The sequence below is a fragment of the Rhinopithecus roxellana genome, chromosome 12 (genome assembly GCF_007565055.1).
Source record: "Rhinopithecus roxellana isolate Shanxi Qingling chromosome 12, ASM756505v1, whole genome shotgun sequence".
Lineage (NCBI taxonomy): Eukaryota > Metazoa > Chordata > Mammalia > Primates > Cercopithecidae > Rhinopithecus > Rhinopithecus roxellana.
The window spans coordinates 121,568,034-121,590,443 of record NC_044560.1 but is presented as its reverse complement, the minus strand read 5'-3'; the positions used below and the strand labels follow the sequence as shown (position 1 = coordinate 121,590,443).

The 22,410-nt window shown below is 52.0% G+C and overlaps 1 protein-coding gene across 8 annotated transcripts; it reads left to right on the top strand.

Annotated features, from left to right (window-relative positions):
* Nucleotides 1-193: 193 nt before the first annotated feature.
* SLC27A5 (solute carrier family 27 member 5) lies at nucleotides 194-21,477 on the top strand. Of its 8 annotated transcripts, none has more exons than XM_030941939.1 (11): nucleotides 194-220; nucleotides 625-2,096; nucleotides 2,451-2,660; nucleotides 3,388-3,546; nucleotides 9,861-9,985; nucleotides 10,570-10,764; nucleotides 10,851-10,941; nucleotides 11,565-11,763; nucleotides 12,038-12,135; nucleotides 12,343-12,473; nucleotides 12,562-12,909. In XM_030941939.1, exons 2-11 carry the CDS (start codon nucleotides 1,409-1,411, stop codon nucleotides 12,736-12,738), a joined length of 2,073 nt encoding a protein of 690 aa, XP_030797799.1. In that variant the 5' UTR covers nucleotides 194-220; nucleotides 625-1,408; the 3' UTR covers nucleotides 12,739-12,909. The 8 variants fall into 8 exon arrangements, 3 of the variants coding, with proteins under 3 accessions (XP_030797799.1, XP_030797798.1, XP_010385249.2); XM_030941938.1 differs by having other exon boundaries at nucleotides 196-220; nucleotides 470-2,096; XR_004060354.1 differs by lacking the exons at nucleotides 194-220; nucleotides 12,562-12,909 and adding exons at nucleotides 14,823-14,927; nucleotides 21,211-21,477 and having other exon boundaries at nucleotides 410-2,096.
* Nucleotides 21,478-22,410: the final 933 nt, after the last annotated feature.

Below are 22,410 nucleotides of genomic sequence, written 5' to 3'. Positions count from 1 at the left end.
TTGGATCCCTGAGTCCTGTGGGGAGGAGGATAGGCAGGCCACATCTGAGATGGGTCTCTGAGAGGGAGGCCATGTGAAAGCCCCATCACACTGCTGATTGCTGCTGTCCACGACCTTTGAGGCCCCTCCCACAGATCTTCCAGCCAGGGTCTAAGGGCCTTTTGGACTTGCGACTTCCCCTCCCCCACTCTGATGGACATGGCTGAGCACCTTGCTTGTGGTGAGCCCAGGGGGATCTTTGGGGCCAGGTTGCCCTGAGGGTATATGAGCCCCCATATATCTGCCCTTGGTGCTGGGGGCCAAGTTCAGGGAGGGCTCCGATGGCCGTGTTGGGGACAGGAAACAGTGGGGGGGGGGATCCGGGGGCTGACTGCTGGGCGGTTGGGACACCACCCCAGTGGCCAGCCAGTGTCCCAGGCCTCTGCATCCAGCGGAGAGAGCAGCCACTCTTTACTTCTCCCCTCTTCAGCACAATAGTGGCTCCTAGCCTAGGTGCCCTGCCCTAAGGATTTCGAGCTGGTGGAGTGGGGTATGGCCTGGAGGGCCATGCCCCAGGCTGACCTGCCAGGCTCCTAGGCCAATGGCAGCTCCTCTGGGTTTACCTTCTGGGACTGCCTCCTCAAGGTGAAATGCCAGGGCCTTGATGATCCAACTGCATCATGGGCTGACTTCAGTCTCCTGAACCCCAGGACTCCATCGTCATCAAAGCCAGAGGTGGGGCAGAGACTCGCAGAGTAAGCACATGGGTGGGGGGCAGAGCTGGTTTGAATCCAGGCGATGCGAGTGTTCCTCTATTTACTGAGCACTTGCTGGATGCCTGACAGGAGGCTACGATTCCTTGGATCGTGGGACAAGGGGCTTAGCCTGGCTGAGCCCCTCTCCCCAGGGTTTAAGTGGGTGTCACAGGAGGACCTCCCTGTGAGGTCCACCTTGCTGTCCTGTTGCTTTTCTGTTTGGCCTGATTGGAGTGTTCCCAAGGGCAGGGATTTCTGTGCTCTGAGTGCCTGGTACACAGCAGGGATGGGAGGGGAGGCAAGGGAGTTAGATGCCAGCCCTGGAGGGTGGATGGGGCAAGCAGGACAGCAGGAAGGGAGGCTAGTGGTGGTGCCCAAAGGGCAGAGACCTGGGAACCCAGAGACCAATGATGGAAAGGGGTCAGACCTGGCAAAGGAGGGGGCTGATAAGGGTGGCAAATAGGCAGAGAGGGGCTTGAGCCACACACAAGACCAGTCAGAGCAAACAAACATGTAGAGGAGAAAGGCTGGGGGCAAAGTCCTGGGGAGAGGACCAGCCACTGTCAGCAGTGCCAGGGCCACCACCCCTGGGGAGGAGCCATTGGGCTACTCTGAGGGGCCAGAGGTAAGCCTCAGTATTCCACAGCTGCTGCTCCTAGGGAGGAGCTGGTACCATGAGTGTCAGGCGATGGTTGGCCTTGCTGCTGCTGCTGCTGCTCCTGCTCTGGGGCCTGGGACAGCCAGTGTGGCCAGTGGCTGTGGCCTTGACCCTGCGCTGGCTGCTAGGGGATCCCACATGCTGCGTGTTACTTGGGCTGGCCATGTTAGCACGGCCCTGGCTCAGCCCCTGGGTGCCCCATGGGCTGAGCCTGGCAGCTGCGGCCCTGGCACTAACCCTGCTGCCAGCACGGCCGCCCCCAGGGCTACGCTGGCTGCCGGCTGATGTGGTCTTCTTGGCTAAGCTCCTCCATGTGGGCCTGAAGGTCAGGGCATGCTTGAGCCGGCAGCCGCCTGACACCTTTGTAGATGCCTTCGAGAGGCGAGCACGAGCTCAGTCTGGCAAGGCAATCTTGGTGTGGACGGGACCTGGGGTTGGCTCAGTCACCCTTGGCGAGCTGGATGCCCGGGCCTGCCAGGCGGCATGGGCCCTGAAGGCTGAGCTGGGTGGCCGTGCGAGGCTGTGTGCTGGGGAGCCTGCCGCCCTCCTGGTGCTGGCTTCCCAGGCCGTTCCAGCCCTGTGTCTGTGGCTGGGGCTGGCCAAGCTGGGCTGCCCAACAGCCTGGATCAACCCACATAGCCGGGGGATGCCCCTGGTGCACTCTGTGCTGATCTCTGGGGCCCGGGTGCTGGTGGTGGACCCAGGTGAGGGCCTTGGAGCCAGTGGAGAATGGAAGGGGGCAAGGTCAGGGACTGTAGGACAGGGGTCCTGGTGGGACTGGCAGAGGCCCTTGGTCCCCACCTGCCCACTTTCTCAGGCAATTATAATCAAGACTTATGAGGAGAAAGTAGTTTTCAAGTCACCACAGTTTAATTTTCCCACAATGGCTATTTCAATCCTTTTTGAGCAAAAATACTAATGATGGGATTCTTTACCAAACAACGTGGACGCTTTTCTATGCTAGCTGCAACTCTGCCTGCATCTGTGGGTCTCAGATCCCACCTCGCGACCTCAAAGGTGAGCCTTGCCTCTGTTTCTCCTCTGACCCATCCCTGCAGACCTCCGGGAGAGCCTGGAGGAGATCCTTCCCAAGCTGCAGGCTGAGAACATCCGCTGCTTCTACCTCAGTCATACCTCCCCTACACCAGGGGTGGGGGCTCTGGGGGCTGCCCTGGATGCAGCGCCCTCCCATCCAGTGCCTGCTGACCTGCGTGCTGGGATCACTTGGAGAAGCCCTGCCCTCTTCATCTACACCTCAGGGACCACTGGTGAGGGTGCCCATTAGCACCAGCCTCTGAACTCTCAGGCTGACCTGACCCCACACTTGACTTGTGCCTCAGTGTTGATCTCTGAAACCACTTTACCATCTGATTTTGACATTTGTTTTCTGTTTGTTTGGCTGTTTTGTTTGTTTTGTTTTGTTTTGTTTGAGACAGTCTTGCTCTCTCGCCTAGGCTGGAGTGCAGTGGTGCGATCTCGGCTCACTGCAACCTCCACCTCCTGGGTTCAAGCGATTCTCTTGCCTCAGCCTCCTGAGTAGCTGAGATTACAGGCACCCACCACCACACCTGGCTAATTTTTGCATTTTTGGTAGAGACAGGGTTTTGCCAAGTTGGCCATGCTGGTTTCTAACCCCTGATCTCAGGTGATCTGTCTACCTCAGCCTCCCAAAATGATGGAATTACAGGCATGAGCCACTGCGCCCAGCCTTGATTTTGACATTTGGCCTGAACTCTGACCCCCAATGTAATTTGAGAGGTCAATGCTAGAATTCTTCCTGTGTCCAGTAAACAGCCACTGAAACCTTTGGTCTTGACATATTACTCTCAGTCCAAATTCAGCCTGTGAACCCAACCACAGATCCCTATACTTGACTGCTCTCTGAGAGCCTCAAACCCCAATGCAGGCCTGGCTGTTAGAGATCTATCCCTCTGGTCAGGCCCCTCTCTGTGCTGTCATTTCACCACCCTGCCCTTGCCATGCCTTCATCCCAAGGCCTCCCGAAGCCAGCCATCCTCACGCATGAGAGGGTACTGCAGATGAGCAAGATGCTGTCCTTATTTGGGGCCACAGCTGATGATGTGGTTTACATAGTCCTGCCTCTGTACCACGTGATGGGACTTGTCGTTGGGATCCTCGGCTGCTTAGAGCTCGGTAAGCCCACTTCTGAGGATCTCTCCAATCTACAGGACCACTGGAGTAAGTGTCAGGGTGGGGCTGTCAAGGCAAAAAGACACTGTAGGTTACCCACACCCTGCGTTCTCACTTTCGAGAAGGGACACCCACCAATGAGTACCAGAGCCCCATGGACAGAAGCTTGGACGCCCACACAGTCCCTAATGGCTGTGCTTTGGTCAGGAGGTGACAAGACCTGATATGAGTGACGGTCACAGGCATCCAGGAAAGGTGGGGTGCTCAGGAGACGATGGGGATGCTGGCCCAGATTTGTGACATGGCCCCAGGGGGAGCTGGAGTAGGAGTGCTCTCAAGCACTCCATAGGGCTGTCTCTTTGGACTCTTGATTCAGAATCTAGACAGGGACCTCTCCATAGCTTGTTCTTTTTTCTCTTTTTTTATTTATTTTTTATTTTTGAGACGGAGTCTTGCTTTGTCGCCAGGCTGGAGTGCAGCGGCCTGATCTTGGCTCACCGCAACCTCTGCCTCCTGGGTTCAAGCAATTCTCCTGCCTCAGCCTCCCGAGTAGCTGGGATTACATGCACCCACCACTATGCCCAGCTAATTTTTGTATTTTTAGTAGAGATGGAATTTCACCATCTTGGCCAGGCTGGTCTTGAACTTCTGACCTCATGATCCACCTGCCTCGGCCTTCCAAAGTGCTGAGATTACAGGTATGAGCCACCGCGCCCAGCCATTTTCTCTCTTTTTTTTTTTTTTTGAGACAGAGTCTTGCTCTATGGCCCAGGCTGGAGTGCAGTGGCATGATCTCAGCTAACTGCAACCTCCACCTCCCAGGTTCAAGCGATTCTTCTGCCTCAGCCTCCTGAGTAGCTGGGATTACAGGCATGCACCACCATGCCCAGCTAATTTTTGTATTTTTACTAGAGACAACGTTTCACCATGTTGGTCAGGCTGGTCTCAAACTCCTGACCTTGTGATCCACCAGCCTTGGCCTCCCAAAGTGCTGGGATTACAGGTGTGAGCCACTGCACCCGGCCTCTTTGTGTTTTCAAACTTTTATCATGGCTAGGTGTGGTTGCTCATGCCTATAATCCCTGCACTTTGGGGTGCCAAGGCAGGAGGGTCCCTTGAGCCCAGGAGTTCAACACTAGCCTGGACAACATAGTGAGAGGCCTTCTGTTAAAAAAAAAAAAAAGCCAGGCATGGTGGTATTAGGGGAACCCGCCCCCAGTATTTCAACATAGGTTCTTTCTAGTTTCCATAAGTGTCGGCCAGCTGAGAAATAAAGAGAAAGAGTACAAAGAGAGGAATTTTACAGCTGGGCCACCAGGGGTGACGTCACATATCAGTAGGACCGTGATGCCCACCTGAGCCTCAAAGCCAGCAAGTTTTATTAAGGGTTTCAAAAGGGGAGGGGGTGCAAGAACAGGGAGTAGGTACAAAGATCACGTGCTTCAAAGGGCAAAAAGCAGAACTACTGATAAGGGTCCAACAAAGATCACAAGGCAAAGGGCAAAACAGAACTACCGATAAGAGTATGTTCAGCGGTGTATGCATTGTCTTGATAAACATCGTAAACAACAGAAAACAGTGTTGGAGAGCAGAGAACCAATCTGACCTCCAATTTACCAGGGCGGGGTTTTTCCCTACCCTAGTAAGCCTGAGGGTTCTGCAGGAGACCAGGGGGTATCTCAGCCCTTACCTCAACTGCATAGGACAGACATTCCCAGAGTGGCCGTTTATAAACCTCCCCCCAGGAATGAATTCCCTTCCCAGGGTCTTAGTATTAATATTCCTTGCTAGGCAAAGAATTTAGTGATACTGAAAATACAAAATTAGGTGGGCGTGGTGGCGGGCGCCTGTACTTCCAGCTACTCGGGAAGCTGAGGCAGGAGAATTGCTTGAACCCGTGAGGCGGAGGCAGGAGAATGGCGTGAACCCAGGAGGCGGAGGCAGGAGAATGGCGTGAACCCAGGAGGCGGAGGCAGGAGAGTCGCTTGAACCTGGGAGGCAGGGGTTGCGAAAAGAGTGAAACTCAGTTGCCAAAAAAAAAACGAAAATAGTTTGATGACATCTCATGTATCATCACCCAGCCTCAATAATTTTTTTTTTTTTTGAGACGGAGTCTCACTCTGTCGCCCAGGCTGGAGTGTACTGGTGTGAGCTCAGCTGACCACAACCTCTGCCTCCCGGGTTCAAGCAATTCTGTGCTGAGGCTGAGTCTCGCGAGTAGCTGGGATTACAGACACCTGCCACCACACCCGGCTAATGTTTGTATTTTTAGTAGAGACAAGGTTTCTCCATGTTGGCCAGGCTGGTCTCGAACTCCTGACCTCAGGTGACTCACCCGCCTCAGCCTCCCAAAGTGCTGGGATTACAGGTGTGAACCACCGCGCCCAGCCTCTTTTTGTTTTCAAACTTTTATCATAGCTAGGTGTGGCTGCTCATGCCTATAATCCCTGTACTTTGGGGTGCCAAGGCAGGAGGGTCACTTGAGCCCAGGAGTTCAACACCAGCCTGGGCAACATAGTGAGAGTCCATCTGTTTAAAAAAAAAAAAAAAAAGCCAGGCATAGTGGTGAGCACTTGTGAGCGATTCTCCTGCCTCAGTCTCCCTAGTAGCTGTTATTACAGGTGCCCACCACCGTTCCTGGCTAATTTTGTATTTTTAGTAGAGAAGGGGTTTCACCATGTTGGCCAGGCTGGTCTCGAATTCCTGACCTCGTGATCTGCCTGCCTCAGCCTCCTGAGTAGCTGGGATTACAGACATGTGCCCCTGTGACCGGCTAATTTTTTTATGTTTTTAATAGAGAGGGGGTTTCTCCATGTTGGTCAGGCTTGTCTCGAACTCCTGACCTCAGGTGATCCGCCTGCCTCGGCCTCCCAAAGTGCTGGGATTACAGGCGTGAGCCACTGCACCCAGCCAGATTTTTTTTTTTTTTTTTAATTATGAAAAGTTTGGGCTGTGCCCAGTGGCTCACCCCTGTAATCCCAGCACTTTGGGAGGATGAGGCTGGTGGATCACCTGAGGTCAGGAGTTGAAGATCAGCCTGGCCAACATGGTGAAATCCGTCTCTACTTAAAATATAAAAATTAGCTGGGCGTGGTGGCTCATGCCTGTAATCCCAGCACTTTGGGAGGCTGAGGCCGGCGGATCACCTGAAATCAGGAGTTCGAGACAAGCCTGACCAACATGGAGAAACCCTGTCTCTACTAAAAACATAAAAAAATTTAGCCAGTCATGGGGGCACATACCTGTAATCCCAGCTACTCAGGAGGCTGAGGTAGGAGAATCGCTTGAACCCGGGAGGCGGGGGTTGCAGTGAGCCGAGATCTCGCCATTGCACTCCAGCCTGGGCAAAAAGCAAAACTCAATCTCAAAAAAAAAAAGTGAAAATAGCTTGATGACATCTCATGTATCTTCGCCCAGCCTCAATAATTAACATGTTGCCAGTTTAATTTCACATGTACTTCCCTGTTTCTTTTTTGTTTGTTTTTGAGACAGAGTCTCACTCTGTCGCTCAGGCTGGAGTGTAGTGGTGCCATCTCAGCTCACCACAACCTCCGCCCCATGGGTTCAAGCAATTTTCTGCCTCAGCCTCCTGAGTAGCTGGGATTACAGGTGCACGCCACCATGCCCGGCAAATTTTTGTATTTGTAGTAGAGACGAGGTTTTGCCATGCTGGCCAGGCTGGTCTCCAACTCCTGACCTCAGGTGATTCACCCGCCTCAGCCTCCCAAAGTGCTGGGATTACAGGTGTGAGCCAGCGTGCCCAGCCACTTCCCTATTTCTTTCTAGAATAGATCAGAGCAAATCCTAGACACTATATGCTTGTAAATATTGCAGTACATATCTCTAATATATAAGCACTTAAGAAACTGTAACCAAATTATCACACCTATCAACACTAATAGTAACCCCTTAATTTTTTTTTTTTTTTTGAGACGGAGTCTCGCTCTCGCCCGGGCTGGAGTGCAGTGGCCGGATCTCAGCTCACTGCAAGCTCCGCCTCCCGGGTTCACGCCATTCTCCTGCCTCAGCCTCCGGAGTAGCTGGGACTACAGGCGCCGCCACCTCGCCCGGCTAGTTTTTTGAATTTTTCAGTAGAGACGGGGTTTCACCGTGTTAGCCAGGATGGTCTCGATCTCCTGACCTCGTGATCCGCCCGCCTCGGCCTCCCAAAGTGCTGGGATGACAGGCTTGAGCCACCGCGCCCGGCCGTAACCCCTTAATATTATATGATGTCGACTATGCTCAGATTTCTCCAATGGGCTGTTTTGGTTTGGTTTTGTTTTCAGAGACGGGGTCTTGCTTTGTCACCCAGGCTGGAGTGCAGTGGTGTGATCTTGGCTCACTGCAACCTCTGCCTCCTGGGTTCAAATGATTCTCATGCCTCAGCCTCCGGAGTAGCTGTGATTACAGGTGTGGGCCACCATGCCCAGCTAATTTTTTTGTATTTTTAGTAAAGACAGGGTTTTGCCCTGTTGGCCAGTCTGGTCTTGAACTTCTGGCCTCAAGTGATCCAACCATGTCGGCCTCCTAAAGTGCTGAGATTACAGGTGTAAGCCGCTGTGCCCAGCCAATTGGCTGGGTGTTTTTTTTTTTTTTTTTTTTTAACTATATAATTAAACAGTCTCCCCATTGTATTTGCTTGTAGGTCTCTGTTCCCCTTTCGTCTGCATTTCTTGTTAAATTGGAAACTTTCTCTAAAGGTGTTGTTAGATTCAGCTTCTTTTTTTTTTTTTGAGACAGAGTCTTACTCTGTCACCCAGGCTGGAGTGCAGTGGTCAAGCTCGGCTCACCACACTCTCCCCCTCCTGGGTTCAAGCGATTCTCCCACCTTAGCCTCCCAAGTAGCTGGGACTACAGGTGTGCACCACCATGCCTGGATAATTTTTGCATTTTTTGGTAGAGATGGGGTTTCACCATGTTGGCTAGGCTGGTGTCGAACTCCTCATCTTTCAGGTGATCCACCCCCCTCAGCCTCCCAAAGTGTTGGGATTACAGGCATGAGCCATCATGCCCAGCCCCCTATATCTTATTAATCCATGTGTCCATACATCAATACATCCATACATACATCTACCAACCCACCCATCCACCTACTCACCTACTTCTTCACTCATCCATTAATCCACCCACCCACACATCTATCCATCCTTACACCTATCCATCTTTCTACCCCCGGCCTCTGCATGTCACCACCCACCCATCCGTCTACTCACTCACTAACTGTCCACCCATCCATCTACTCACTCACTACTCTAAATGTCCACCCATCCATCTACTCACTCACTACCCTGTCCATCCATCTACTCACTCACTACTCTAACTGTCCATCCATCTACTCACTCACCACTCTAACTGTCCATCCATCTACTCACTCACTACTGTCCACCCATCCGTCTACTCACTCACTACTCTAACTGTCCATCCATCCATCTACTCACTCACTACTCTGTCCACCCATCCATCTACTCACTCACTACTCTGTCCATCCATCCATCTACTCACTCACTACTCTGTCCATCCATCTATTCACTCACTGTTCTGTCCACCCATCCATCTACTCACTCACTACTCTAACTGTCCATCCATCCATCTATTCACTCACTACTGTAACTGTCCATCCATTCATCTTTCCATTCATCTACCATATCCATCCACCTGCCCACCCATCTGCTTAGCTGGGCATTCATTTATCACAATCAAGAGTGATTTGAGCTTCGAGTCAGTGACAAGTAAAAATAAAAATTAAAAAAGTGGCCGGGCATGGTGGCTCACACCTGTAATCCCAGCACTTTGGGAGGCTGAGGCGGGTGGATCACCTGAAAGGTCAGGAGTTCACGACCAGCCTGGGCAACATGGTGAAAACCCGTCTCTACTAAAAAAAATACAAAAATTAGCCAGCCGTGGTGGCGGGTGCCTGTAATCCCAGCTACTCAGAAGGCTGAGGCAGGAGAAGCGCTTGAACCTGGGAGGCAGAGGTTGCAGTGAGCCGAGATTGCACCACTGCACTTCAGCCTGGGCAACAGAGCGAGACTCTATCTCAAAAAAAAAAAATTAATTAATATTTGCAGCCCTTATTTAGCATTGATCACTTTATACCAGGCATGGAGCTTTCCAAGCATCTTGGAGACAGGATTTGAACCCAGGCCTGCCTATGCTCTTCTAATGACAGCAGTCCTGGCTGGGCCAAGGACACAAAGATGAACTCAGTATTGTCCTGTATTTCAGGGTGTGGGGGTGGGTGAACACAGGTGCTAAAAGCAGCTTCTTACAACAACTTGGAAGCATGACCTGGAACACCCTCCCCTCTCATCTCCCAGGAGCCACCTGTGTTCTGGCCCCCAAGTTCTCTGCTTCCTGCTTCTGGGATGACTGTCGGCAGCATGGCGTGACAGTGATCCTGTATGTGGGCGAGCTCCTGCGGTACTTGTGTAACACGCCCCAGGTGAGGCTCTAAGATTAGGGCTCCATGGTGAACACCCAAGTATGAAATCCCAGATGATATCTCAGGTAAAGATTCAGGTACTGAACTCAAGCAAGTCCCTCAGATAATCCACCTCATGCAAGAACCCAGATAAGGAGTTCCAGACAAGGCTTCCAATAGTGGTTTCTCTGATAGCTGTGCTACCTTCAGCCTCAGTGTCCTCATTTGGGAAACAGGAATAATAGCCCCTACACCTATTGTGAGAATTTCCATTAAACATTAATTAATTAAAATTAAATCTCCATGAAATTAAAATTCTAAGTAACTACTCTTAGGTGAGACCCCAGATGAGGCCTCCAGTCACCTCTGGTAACGTCCCCTAGGCAAAGCTCTCAGGTCACCCCTGCAGGTAACCCTCTATTTGAAAAGACTCCAGTAACTACTCTCATGTAAGTAACCCAGGTAGATCCCTTAGGTAGAGGTTCCCCATCACCTTCCAGGTAACTCCCAAGGTAAGGACCCAGGATAACACCCCCTCTAGGTAAAGTTTCTAAGGCATGCCCCCAAAGCACCTCCTCCTCACCCTTCTGGGGACATTCCTGTAGCAACCAGAGGACTGGACACATCCAGTCCGCATGGCGATGGGCAATGGACTCCGGGCTGATGTGTGGGAGGCCTTCCAGCAGCGCTTCGGTCCCATTCGGATCTGGGAAATCTACGGCTCCACAGAAGGCAACATGGGCTTAGTCAACTATGTGGGTCGCCGCGGGGCCCTAGGCAAGATGAACTGCCTCCTTCGAGTGAGTGTGCGGGTGCCCGGTGTGCAGCTGCCCCGACTGAGGCTGAGCCCACAGGACCTATGTCGACACCCCACCCTCTACCCCAGATGCTGTCCCCCTTTGAGCTGGTGCAGTTCGACATGGAGGCGGAGGAGCCTGTGAGGGATAATCAGGGCTTCTGCATCCCTGTAGGGCTAGGTATGGGGGTTGAGGAGCCTTTCCTGGGTGGTGGGGGTGGTGACCCTCAGTCTTCTCTGGCTGGAACGAGCTGCCCAAAACCTTAACACTGGTGCTCACTAAAGGGGTATGCAGCCTTCATCTGGACCCTGAGCCAGTGGCCTGTCTTACCACCATCTGGGGGCTCTGCCTCAGCTTCTCCGCTCTGCCCAGCTCCCCTGCCTTGATCTCTCGCTCTGATTTACTGGGTCTCTGGGTGTCCATCTGATTTGTTCTTGAGCTTTCTGTGGCATTCCAGCCATTGGTCTCTTTTCCTGTACCTTGTTAGTGTCTTCGCCCAGGGCCTTGCAAGGTCCTGGTCATGTGTATTCTCACTGCCATTTGTCTGTCCGTCTCCACCCCTTGTCATCCTTTCCGTTTCTCATGGGCTGCCCGATACCGCCTGACCTAGACTTCTAATTTTCTGTGTCGCCCGTCGCGGTCTCTCAGGGTCTCTGTCTCTGAATCTCTGGATCTCCCTGTCTCTCTTTGGGTCTGTCCTTGGCAGGGCGCTGGATGATGAAGAGTCCACCGTTGTTGAAAACCTCCAGCAGGGGATTTGGCTGGTGGGCTCCAGGGGTTCTTGTTCCTGCTCCTACCCCCAGGGGAGCCGGGGCTGCTGCTGACCAAGGTGGTAAGCCACCAACCCTTCGTGGGCTACCGCGGTCCCCGAGAGCTGTCGGAACGGAAGCTGGTGCGCAACGTGCGGCAATCGGGCGACGTTTACTACAACACCGGGGACGTACTGGCCATGGACCGCGAAGGCTTCCTCTACTTCCGCGACCGCCTCGGGGACACCTTCCGGTCCGAGGCGGGGTTTCTCGGGGCGGGGCTGGGGCGGGACCACGGAAGCCTTCAGATCCTAGAGGGAGCCAGGCTGAAGAGGCGGGACTTTCCTATCGTAAGAGGGCGGAGCTTGGATTCCGGACTTCCCACGCGAAGGCGGGGCTTCTCGATTTTAGCGGGGGCGGGGCTGACCGGGCCTCCTAATCCCCAAAAGGGGCAGGCGGGGCGGGGCAAGAGGCGGGGCCTCTCGTTGCCGGGGGCGTGGTCACAAGCGCCGGCTCCAACCCTGCAGGTGGAAGGGCGAGAACGTGTCCACGCACGAGGTGGAGGGCGTGTTGTCGCAGGTGGACTTCCTGCGGCAGGTTAATGTGTATGGCGTGTGTGTGCCAGGTGCGGATGGTTCTCATTTTAAACTTCCAACAGCTTTGTGGGTGGAGGGGTCGTTATTCCGATTTTACAGGTGGGGAAGCGCTAGGGTACAGAGAGGTTTAGAAACTTGCCGCATCTCACAGCCAGTGAGCAGAGCTGGGCGAGGCTGGAGGGTCAGCTGTGGGCCCTTGAGGTGGGTCAGCCAAGAGTGACCAGACTGCTCCCTAGGGTGTGAGGGTAAAGTGGGCATGGCTGCCGTGCAGCTAGCCCCCGGCCAGACTTTCGACGGGCAGAAGTTGTACCGGCACGTTCGCGCTTGGCTCCCTGCCTACGCTACCCCCCATTTCATCCGCATCCAGGTGAGCCCAGGGTGGCAGGGAAGGTGGGTGGAAGATCATAGTCGGGGGTAGGGGTGTCAGTGAGGGGACCATGATTACTGCTGTGCAGGACGCCGTGGAGGTCACGAGCACGTTCAAACTGATGAAGACCCGGCTGGTGCGTGAAGGCTTCAACGTGGGGATCGTGGTTGACCCTCTGTTTGTACTGGACAACCAGGCCCAGTCCTTCCGACCCCTGACGGCAGAAATGTACCAGGCTGTGTGTGAGGGAACCTGGAGGCTCTGACTACCTGGCCAACCCACTGGGGCAGGGATCAAAGCCAGGCACCCCCACCCCAACACATTCTTTCAACCTGGGCCTGCGTGAATCCCAGTCTGGCCATACCCTCAACCTCAGTGGGCTGGAAATGACAGTGGGCCCTGTAGCAGTGGCAGAATAAACTCAGATGTGTTCACACAAGTCTGTATGTCTGCATGGATGAAGGAGCAATGGAAGAGTGCAGGGGCTAGTGCCCTGAAGACCTCAGTTTAGGGTCTTCCCTGTCTCCCAGCCAAGAACCTCAGCCATCCCTGTGGGATGACCCTGTCTGTGTAAGGCCAAGGGTGTGGGAGGAGCCGGCCAGCCTCACAGCTGCTCTAAGGTAGAGAGATGAGAACCCTGATTCCATCTGTGGGTCTTTAGTGGGCCACTGAGGCGGTGGCTGGGCCAGTGGATGTGGATTATTTTCCTGTGAAGTGCTGTGGATACACGATCTGACAAAGCCTGGAGGTTGCTGGACTGAGGCTAGAAGGGCAAGCAGGAAGTAACTGGGGGAGGAGTGTCCCTGGCAGTGTGAACTGCACGTGTGAAGGCCCTGGGGCAAGCTTTGTAGGTAGGGAGCAGCAGGAGCAGAGGCCTCTGGAAAATGGTAGTCTGCACAGTCTCAGGAGTTGGATGTGCTACCCAAAGCCTAGTGGAGATGTAGGTGGGTGTGTGTGGGTGCTGAGCCTCTGGCTCAAAGACCATAAGTGCTTCTCAGGGCGCAGTAGGAACTGTAGGTGAGGCTACAGACACTGCAACAGTTGTGGTGGTGCCGGGCCGGTGGTCCGTGGGTCAGCGTTGGGAGCAGAACTGGGGTGATGATGGTGAGAAAAGGAGCCCCACAGCAGTAACCCCTGCATGCAGAGGGCTGTCCGTGGGCAGTGCTTCAGGCTGTGACCTTGCCTTTCCCTTCTCATGTGTTTAGTAAACACACCCCATGGCAATGGCTTAAGCATACCTGAAAATGGCCCTGTGTGGCAGACGCACCTGAGTGTGGTTCAGAGTTCCTGGCTAAGGAATCTCAGAGATTCATTCCTTATTTTTGAGGAACATCTGGGTCCTTGGCCCTGTCCCATGGAACGCTGGTGGTACGGGGGATCCTGGCCTTTTGCTTTCAGTTAAATGAAGGTTGCCCGGGGAGGATATTAAGTGAAAATGCTATATAAACTGCATGCTTTTTGCAAGTGGTTCTCCTGCCCAGCCCACCACCCCGGACTCTCCCCGGTATGTAAGCCACCAATAAAACCCTATATCTTGTTTTCTGGCTCTCAGTCGCTTCTTTTGCCTCTTGAACCTGGTGCCACCCCATTGGAGGCAGTAGGGGTTTGGCTGTACTCTCCCGTGCCTCAGCCTCCTCATCAGGCTATGGGCCATGTCGAGGACAGAACCAGCCTTCGAAGGGAGCAGTGCAGGCAGCTGGGCTTCACAGAGTTCCTGGTAGCATTTGAGGCTCTGCCTGTCAGCCCTGCAGCCTGGAGCTGAGACAGTACCCTTTTCAGTTGGGGTCCCACTGTGAGCATCTGTTTGTCATTGGTGGTGGCTGTGCACGGTAGTTATCTTCCGCGAAGTGATAGTTGTTGTGACTTGCCATTTCTCTGCCCTGTGTGGCCAGTGGAGCCCCATGTGTTCCCTGAAGAGCCCTAGCCCTTTCATACAACTGGACTTGGATCTGGGCCATCTGGTCCTCCCCTGCACACAGTGGGTTGTTCAGTTCCTTCATACTCCTGTTTGCTCCAGGAGAGACCCTGGCCAGGAAGGGAGCTAGAGCTGTGTGAACAGAGCAGCAGAGGCCCAGGCGTTGCCACGTCTCGGGGCAGTAAGGAAACAGTAGGCAGGGACAAGTGGATACCAAGGCCTGGTATCACATGTGGTCACAGAAGTCTGTGTGTCTGCGTGGATGAAGGAACATTGGAGGAGTGCAGGGGCTGCTGCCCCAAAGACCTTACTTTGGGGTCCTTCCTGCCTTCCCACCAGGGACCTAGCTATCCCTGTGGGATGACTCCATCTGGGCTTCCTCCTCCTGTCGTAAATTAGGTTCTCAAGTTCGGTGGCATTCTTATTTCCTTCAGGAAGGACCCTGGCCAAGAAGTGAGCCTGCGGTTCTGTGAACACAGCAGCAGAGGTCAGACTGGTCACCCTTGCTGCTCCTCCAGCTTTGCCTTCCCAGATGCACAGTAAGTTCAATGTCATGTGAAAGCTGGAGCCTGGGCTCTCTTGATGGCCCATCCCTCCTGCCCTGAACACAGTAGGTTCTTGTTATGTTAAGGCCCTTGTACCCTTTGGGACCAGAGACCAGCCTAGAAGGGAGCTTGGAGTACACAGACAAAGCAGCAGAGGTTGGCACTGGCCACCCCTACTGTGGCCCCATGGTCTACTGTGTCTTGTGACCATCCCTTGAGACATGCTGGGCCCTGTTCTTCAGGCTTTCCCATACCACTGTGCTCATGGCCTGGTGCTGACGTGAGCCCAGGTATCTCCACTTCTCTTGTGTATGCCATGTTGTGGATAAGTTTTGACTGTGTCCCCATGAGGAATGCTGCATTCCTCTGGTGCCAGTTCAAGAAGCCCTGGCCCATGGGGCTATCTCACGCATTTCCTATCAGACAAAGCCAGCATCTGGAATGTGGGCTGAAGAAATCCACTCAGTCAACAGATTGTCAAATGCTTGATATGCTGGGAATGCAGGGGAGGGTGGGCACATATGTTAGATTTGAATGTGGGCATGTCGATCCCAGAGCTTGCAGTGTGGAGAGCGAGGCAGACACTTACAAGCTAGAGATCTACTGTTTTATGACCCTAAGTAGAGTTTTGGTTTCTCCACTTAGTCTTTTCATATTTATTTCTAGGCATTTCTCTTTTTTTGAGACAGAGTCTTGCTCTGTTGCCCAGGATGGAGTGCAGACGCGCGATCTCAGCTCACTATAACCTCCGCCTCCCAGGTTTATGCCATTGTCCTGCCTCAGCCTCCTGAGTACTTAGGATTACAGGCACACGCCACCATACCTGGCTAATTTTTTGTATTTCTAGTAGAGTCAGGGTTTCACCATGTTGGCCAGGCTGGTCTTGAACTCCTGATCTCAAGTGATCTGCCTGCCTCAGCTTCCCAAAGTGCTGAGATTACAGGTGTGAGCCAGTGCACCCAGCCTCTTTTTCCTTTTTTCTTTTTCTTTTTCTTTTTTTGGAGATAGTCGTGCTCTGTTGCCAGGCTGGAGTGCGGTGGCACGATCTTGGCTCCTGCCTTAGCCTCCCAAGTAGCTGGGATTACAGGCGCGTACCACCACACCTGGCTAATTTTTGTATTTTTAGTAGAGACGGGGATTCACCGTGTTGGCTAGGATGGTCTCAATCTCCGGACCTCATGATCTGCCCGCCTCGACCTCCCAGAGTGCTGGGATTACAGGAGTGAGCCACCATGCTCGGCCTAATTTTTGTATTTTTTTTTTTTTTTTTCCCAAGACCGAGTCTTGCTCTGTCACCCAGGCTAGAGTGCAGTAGCATGATCTCGACTCACTGCAACTTCCGCCTCCCAGGTTCAAGCAATTCTCCTGCCTCAGCCTCCCAAGTACCTGGGATTACAGGCGTGCACCACCACGCCTGGCTAATTTTTGTATTTTTAGCAGAAATAGGTTTTCGCCCTGTTGGCGAGGCTGGTCTCAAATTACAGACCTCGGGTGATCCAACCGCCTCAGCCTCTCAAAGTGCTGGGATTACAGGTGTGAGCCACTGTGTCCGCCAAGAGCTCCATGCTTTAAAAGGGGTCATGTATCTAGATCAGCCCCCCCACACCCCCAGATAATCATATAATCTCCTATTTTAAGGTCAACTATGGGGCCAGGTGTGGTGGCTCATGCCTCTAATCTGAGAGCTTTGGAAGGCTGAGGCAGGAGGATGACTTGAGGCCAGAAATTTGAGACCATCCTGGACAGCATAGCAAGAGTCTGTCTCAAAAAAAAAAAAAGGCCAGGCGTGGTGTCAGGTGCTTGAAGTCCTAGCCACTGGCTAGGCTGAAATGGGAGGATCACTTGAACCCAGGAGTTCTAGGTTGCAGGGAGCTATGACTCTTATCACTTTGCTCCAGCCTGGGTGACAGAGTGAGACTCTGTCTCAAGAAAACAAAACTGGGCCGGGCGCGGTGGCTCAAGCCTGTAATCCCAGCACTTTGGGAGGCCGAGACGGGCGGATCATGAGGTCAGGAGATCGAGACCATCCTGGCTAACATGGTGAAACCCCGTCTCTACTAAAAAATGCAAAAAACTAGCCGGGCGAGGTGGCGGGCGCCTGTAGTCCCAGCTACTCGGGAGGCTGAGGCAGGAGAATGGCGTAAACCCGGGAGGCAGAGCTTGCAGTGAGCTGAGATCTGGCCACTGCACTCCAGCCTGGGCGACAGAGCAAGACTTCGTCTCAAAAAAAAAAAAACAAAAAAAACAAAACTACAGCTGGTGAGGTAGCTCATGCCTGTAATCCCAGCAATTTGAGAGGCCAAGGCCAGGCATGGTGGCACATGCCTGTACTCCAGCTTCTTGGGAGACGGAGGCACAAGAATTGCTTGAACCTGGGAGGCAGAGGTTTCAGTCAGCCAAGATCGCGCCACCACGCTCCAGCTTGAGTGACAGCAAGACTGTCTAAAAAAAGAAAAAAAAAAAAAAGAAAAAAGGGCAACCATGCCATCTGACATAATCCAATCACAGGAGCAATAGTGTAACTGCCCAGTGGATTCACCTTTCCTGCTGCCTAGACAGAGCTGATTTCTCAAGACGGGGGAATTACAGTACAGAAAGGGTAATTCACGCAGAGCCAGCTGTGCGGGAGACAAGGATTTTATTATTACTCAAATCAGTCTCCCCGAGCATTCAGGGAGCAGAGTTTTTGTTTGTTTGTTTGTTTGCTTGTTTGAGACAGAGTCTCGCTCTGTTGCCCGGGCTGGAGTGCAGTGGCGCGATCTCGGCTCACTGTAAGTTCCGCCTCCCGGGTTTACACCATTCTCCTGCCTCAGCCTCCCGAGTAGCTGGGACTACAGGCAACCGCCACCTCCCCCGGCTAGTTTTTGTGTATTTTTTTAGTAGAGATGGGGTTTCACCATGTTAGCCAGGATGGTCTCGATCTCCTGACCTCGTGATCCGCCCGTCTCCGTCTCCCAAAGTGCTGGGATTACAGGCTTGAGCCACCGTGCCTGGCCAGGGAGCAGAGTTTTTAATGACAACTTGGTGGGCTGGGAGCCAGTGAACCAGGAGTGCTGACTGGTCAGGAATGAAATCACAGGGAGTCAAAGCTGTGTTCTTGTGGGGAGTCTGTTCCTGGGGGACTCAGATGAACCAGGTTATGGATCTGGGTGGGGCCAGCTGGTCCATCAAGTGCGGGTCTGCAAAATATCCCAAGCACTGATCTTAGGAGCAATTTAGGGAGGGTCAGAATCTTGGAGCCTCCAGCTGCATGAGTCCTAAACCATCATTTCTAATCTTGTGGCTAATGTTAGTCCTACAAAGGCCATCTAGTCCCCAGGCAAGAAGGAGGTCTGCTTTGGGAAAGGGCTGTTATCCTCTGTGTTTTAAATTATAAACCATATAGTTATGAACTATAAGTTTCTCCCTTGCCGGGTGCGGTGGCTCAAGCCTGTAATCCCAGCACTTTGGGAGGCCGAGACGGGTGGATCACGAGGTCAGGAGATCGAGACCATCCTGGCTAACATGGTGAAACCCCGTCTCTACTAAAAATTACAAAAAACTAGCCGGGCGAGGTGGCGGGCGCCTGTAGTCCCAGCTACTCGGGAGGCTGAGACAGGAGAATGGCGTGAACCCGGGAGGCGGAGCTTGCAGTGAGCTGAGATCCGGCCGGCCACTGCACTCCAGCCCGGGCGACAGAGCGAGACTCCGTCTCAAAAAAAAAAAAAAGTTTCTCCCAAAGTTAGTTCAGCCTACGCCCACGAATGAACTAGGACAGCTTCGAGGTTAGAAGCAAGATGGAATTGTTAGTCAGATCTCTTTCGCTGTCTTAGTCATAATTTGCAAAGGCAGTTTCAATAGCTCATCATATGCACAGGGCCTGGTATTCACTTCCTCACCAATACTTGTTATTGGCAGGGGTTTTTTTGTTTTTGTTTTTATTTTTTTTTGACGGAGTCTCACTCTGTCGCCCAGGCTGGAGTACAGTGGCGCCATCTCGGCTCACTGCAAGCTCCACCTCCCGGGTTCACGCCACTTTCCTGCCTCAGCCTCCCAAGTAGCTGGGACTACAGGCGCCTGCCACCAGGCCCGGCTAATTTTTTGTATTTTTAGTAGAGACGGGGTTTCACTGTGTTAGCCAGGATGGTCTCGATCTCCTGACCTTGTGATCTGCCTGCCTCAGCCTCCCAGAGTGCTGGAATTACAGGTGTGAGCCACTGCGTTCGGGCATTTTTTTCTTTTTTTTTTTTTAATCATAGTCACATTTATGCTTTTTTTTTTTTAATGGAAGGGTTTTTAATTTGTTATTTTGAAGGCTGAGAAATCCATCATGTTATATTGATGTGTATCTTGTTTTTGACAATGCTATGAATACCAAACAGTGCTAGGAACAGGGTGTGTGGCCACGAGTAAGGCAGGTGAAGCCCTGCCCTTGTAGTGCCCTCTGATTACTGCTAGGCATGTACTGCTAAGCATGTTTTCTTTCTGGTTTATCAGCCCAGTTTCTTCTGATATGTATTCCTGCCTTATAGCCTTTCTCCATGTTTCTATCGTGTTTTAGTCCTATTCATATTTATTTATTTTTTGAGATGGAGTCTTGCTCTGCCACCCAGGCTGGAGTGCAGTGGTGTGATCTTAGCTCACTGCAACCTCCACCTCCCGTTCAAGCGATTCTCCTGCCTCAGCCACCTGAGTAGCTGGGATTACAGGCGCCCACCACCAGGGCTGGCTAATTTTTATATTTTTACTAGAGACAGGGTTTCACCATGTTGGCCAGGTTGGTCTTGAACTCCTGACCTCAAGTGATTCCCTCACCTCAGCCTCCCAAGGTGCTGGGATTACAGGCATGAGCCACTGCGCCTGGACTTATTTGGAGTTAAAAATACCTTCTGGGTTTGTTGAGGTTTTTGTTTGTTTTCCTCCAATATTTTGCTTATCTTTTATTTATTTTTACACTGTCTTTTCATAGAGATTTAAGTTCGATTTATTAAACTTATCAGCTGTTTCTTTAGTCGTGAGGTAGAGGTGGACAGATTGCTTGAGACTAGGAGTTCCGAGTTGCAGTGACCTATGGTTTCTGAAGGGGTGGCCAGCCCCTCCATACCTGTGGGTGTTTCTCGTCAGGTGGGATGAGAGACTCAGAAAAGAAATAAGACACAGAGACAAGTATAGAGAAAGAACAGTGGACCCAGGGGACCAGCGCTTAGCATACGGAGGATCCGCACTGCGCAGGCACTGGTCTCTGAGTTCCCTCAGAGAGGGGGATGTGGCAGAACAATAAGGTAATGGTGGAGAGAGGGTCAGCAGGAAGACATGTGAACAAAGGTCTCTGTGTCATTAATAAATTTAAGGAAAGTTGCCGTGCCTTGATGTGCACGTATACACACATCTCGCTCCATTAAAGAGCAGTATTGCCGCTAGCACGGCTCACTTCCAGCCTTAAGGCCGTTTTCTCCTATCTCAGTAAATAGAACATACAATCGGGTTTTACACCAAGACATTCCATTGCCCAGGGAGGAGCAGGAGACAGATGCCTTCCTCTTATCTCAACTGCAAGGAGGCCTTCCTCTTCCACTAATCCTCCTCAGCACGGACACTTGACTGGGTCGAGCTGGGGGACTGGATGGTCAGGTTTTCCCTTCCCACTGAGGCCATATCTCAGGCTATCACATGAGGAGAAACCTTGGACAATACCGGGCTTTCCTGGGCAGAGGACCTCCCTTCCACAGTGTATTGTGTACTTTTACCAAGCATACTGCCTTCAAGCACTTGTTTAACAAAGCACATCCTGCACAGTCCTAAATCCATTCAACCTTCAGTCAGTACAGCACATGTCTCTGTGAGCACAGGGTTGGGGCTAGGGTGACATTAACAGCATCTCAAGGCAGAAGAATTTCTCTTAGTACAGAACAAAATGGAGTCTCTTATGTCTGCTCCTTTCTTTTTTTTTTTTTTTTTTTTGAGGCGGAGTCTCGCTCTGTCGCCCGGACTGGAGTGCAGTGGCCAGATCTCAGCTCAGTGCAAGCTCCGCCTCCCGGGTTTACGCCATTCTCCTGCCTCAGCCTCCCGAGTAGCTGGGACTGCAGGCGCCCACCACCTCGCCCGGCTAGTTTTTGTATTTTTAGTAGAGACGGGGTTTCACCGTGTTAGCCAGGATGGTCTCGATCTCCTGACCTCGTGATCCGCCCGTCTCGGCCTCCCAAAGTGCTGGGATTACAGGCTTGAGCCACCGTGCCCGGCCATGTCTGCTTCTTTCTACACAGATACAGTAACAGTCTCCTCTTTCTTTTCCCCCCAGTTTCACCACTGCACTCCAGCCTGGGCAACAAAATGAGACCCTGTATCAACAAAACAAATCAAAACAAAACAAGGACATCTATGCCACACGACATAATCAAATCACAGGAGTGATAACTCATCAAATTCACAGGTCCTGTTCTGCACTGCCTAACCAATACTTGTTATTGGCAGGGTTTTAGTGGTCTGTATACTTTGTGTTATTATTTAGGAAATCATTTTCAATTCTTGAGGTCATAAAATTTTTACTTTCAGCTTGGGCAACATGGCGAGACCTCATCTCTTAAAAAAAAAAAAAAAAAAAAAACACACACACACACACACACACAAAATGAAAGTTAGCTGAGTGTGGGCCAGGCACAGTGGCTCACGCCTGTAATCCCAGCACTTTTGGAGGCCAAGGTGGGTGGATCACGAGGTCAGGAGATTGAGACCATCCTGGCTAACACGGTGAAACCCTGTCTCTACTAAAAATACAAAAAATTAGCCAGACGTGGTGGCACATGCCTGTAGTCTCAGCTACTCGGGAGTCTGAGGCAGGAGAATCACTTGAACCCAGGAGTCAGAAGGTGCAGTGAGCCGAGATCGCACCACTGGACTCCAGCCTGGGTGACAGAGTAAGACTCTGTCTCAAAAAAAAAAAAAAAAAAAAAAGCAAGTTAGCTGAGTGTGGTGACAGGTGCCTGTGGTCCCAGCTACTCAGGAGGCTGAGATGAGAGAACTGCTTGTGTGCAGGAGGTCAAGGCTGCAGTGAGCCACGTGCACACCACGGCACTTCACCCTGGGTGACAGAGCGAGACTCTGTCTCAAAACAAACAAAAAACAAAACAAAGTTTTACATTTTCCTGATATTTAAAAATAAATATCAGGCTGGGCGCAGTGGCTCAGACTGTAATCCCAGCACTTTGAGAAGTAGAGAAGGGAGGATTGCTTGAGGCTAGGAGTTTGACACTAGACTAACATATTAAGACCCTGTCTCTACCAAAAAACAGTATTGAAAACATCATTTAAAATATCCTAGTATTTAATCTGGAATTTAATTTCGAGTGTGTGTAAAGTGGAAATCCATTTTCTTTTGTATGGGGAGTTCAGTTGTTCGCCAATATGCAGTGAACGTCCACGTTGTCTTCACTGATCAGTTGAGTCATTTCATGTATATCAAGTTCCAGAAGGTCTGTTCCTAGACTGACCTAGTTCTCCA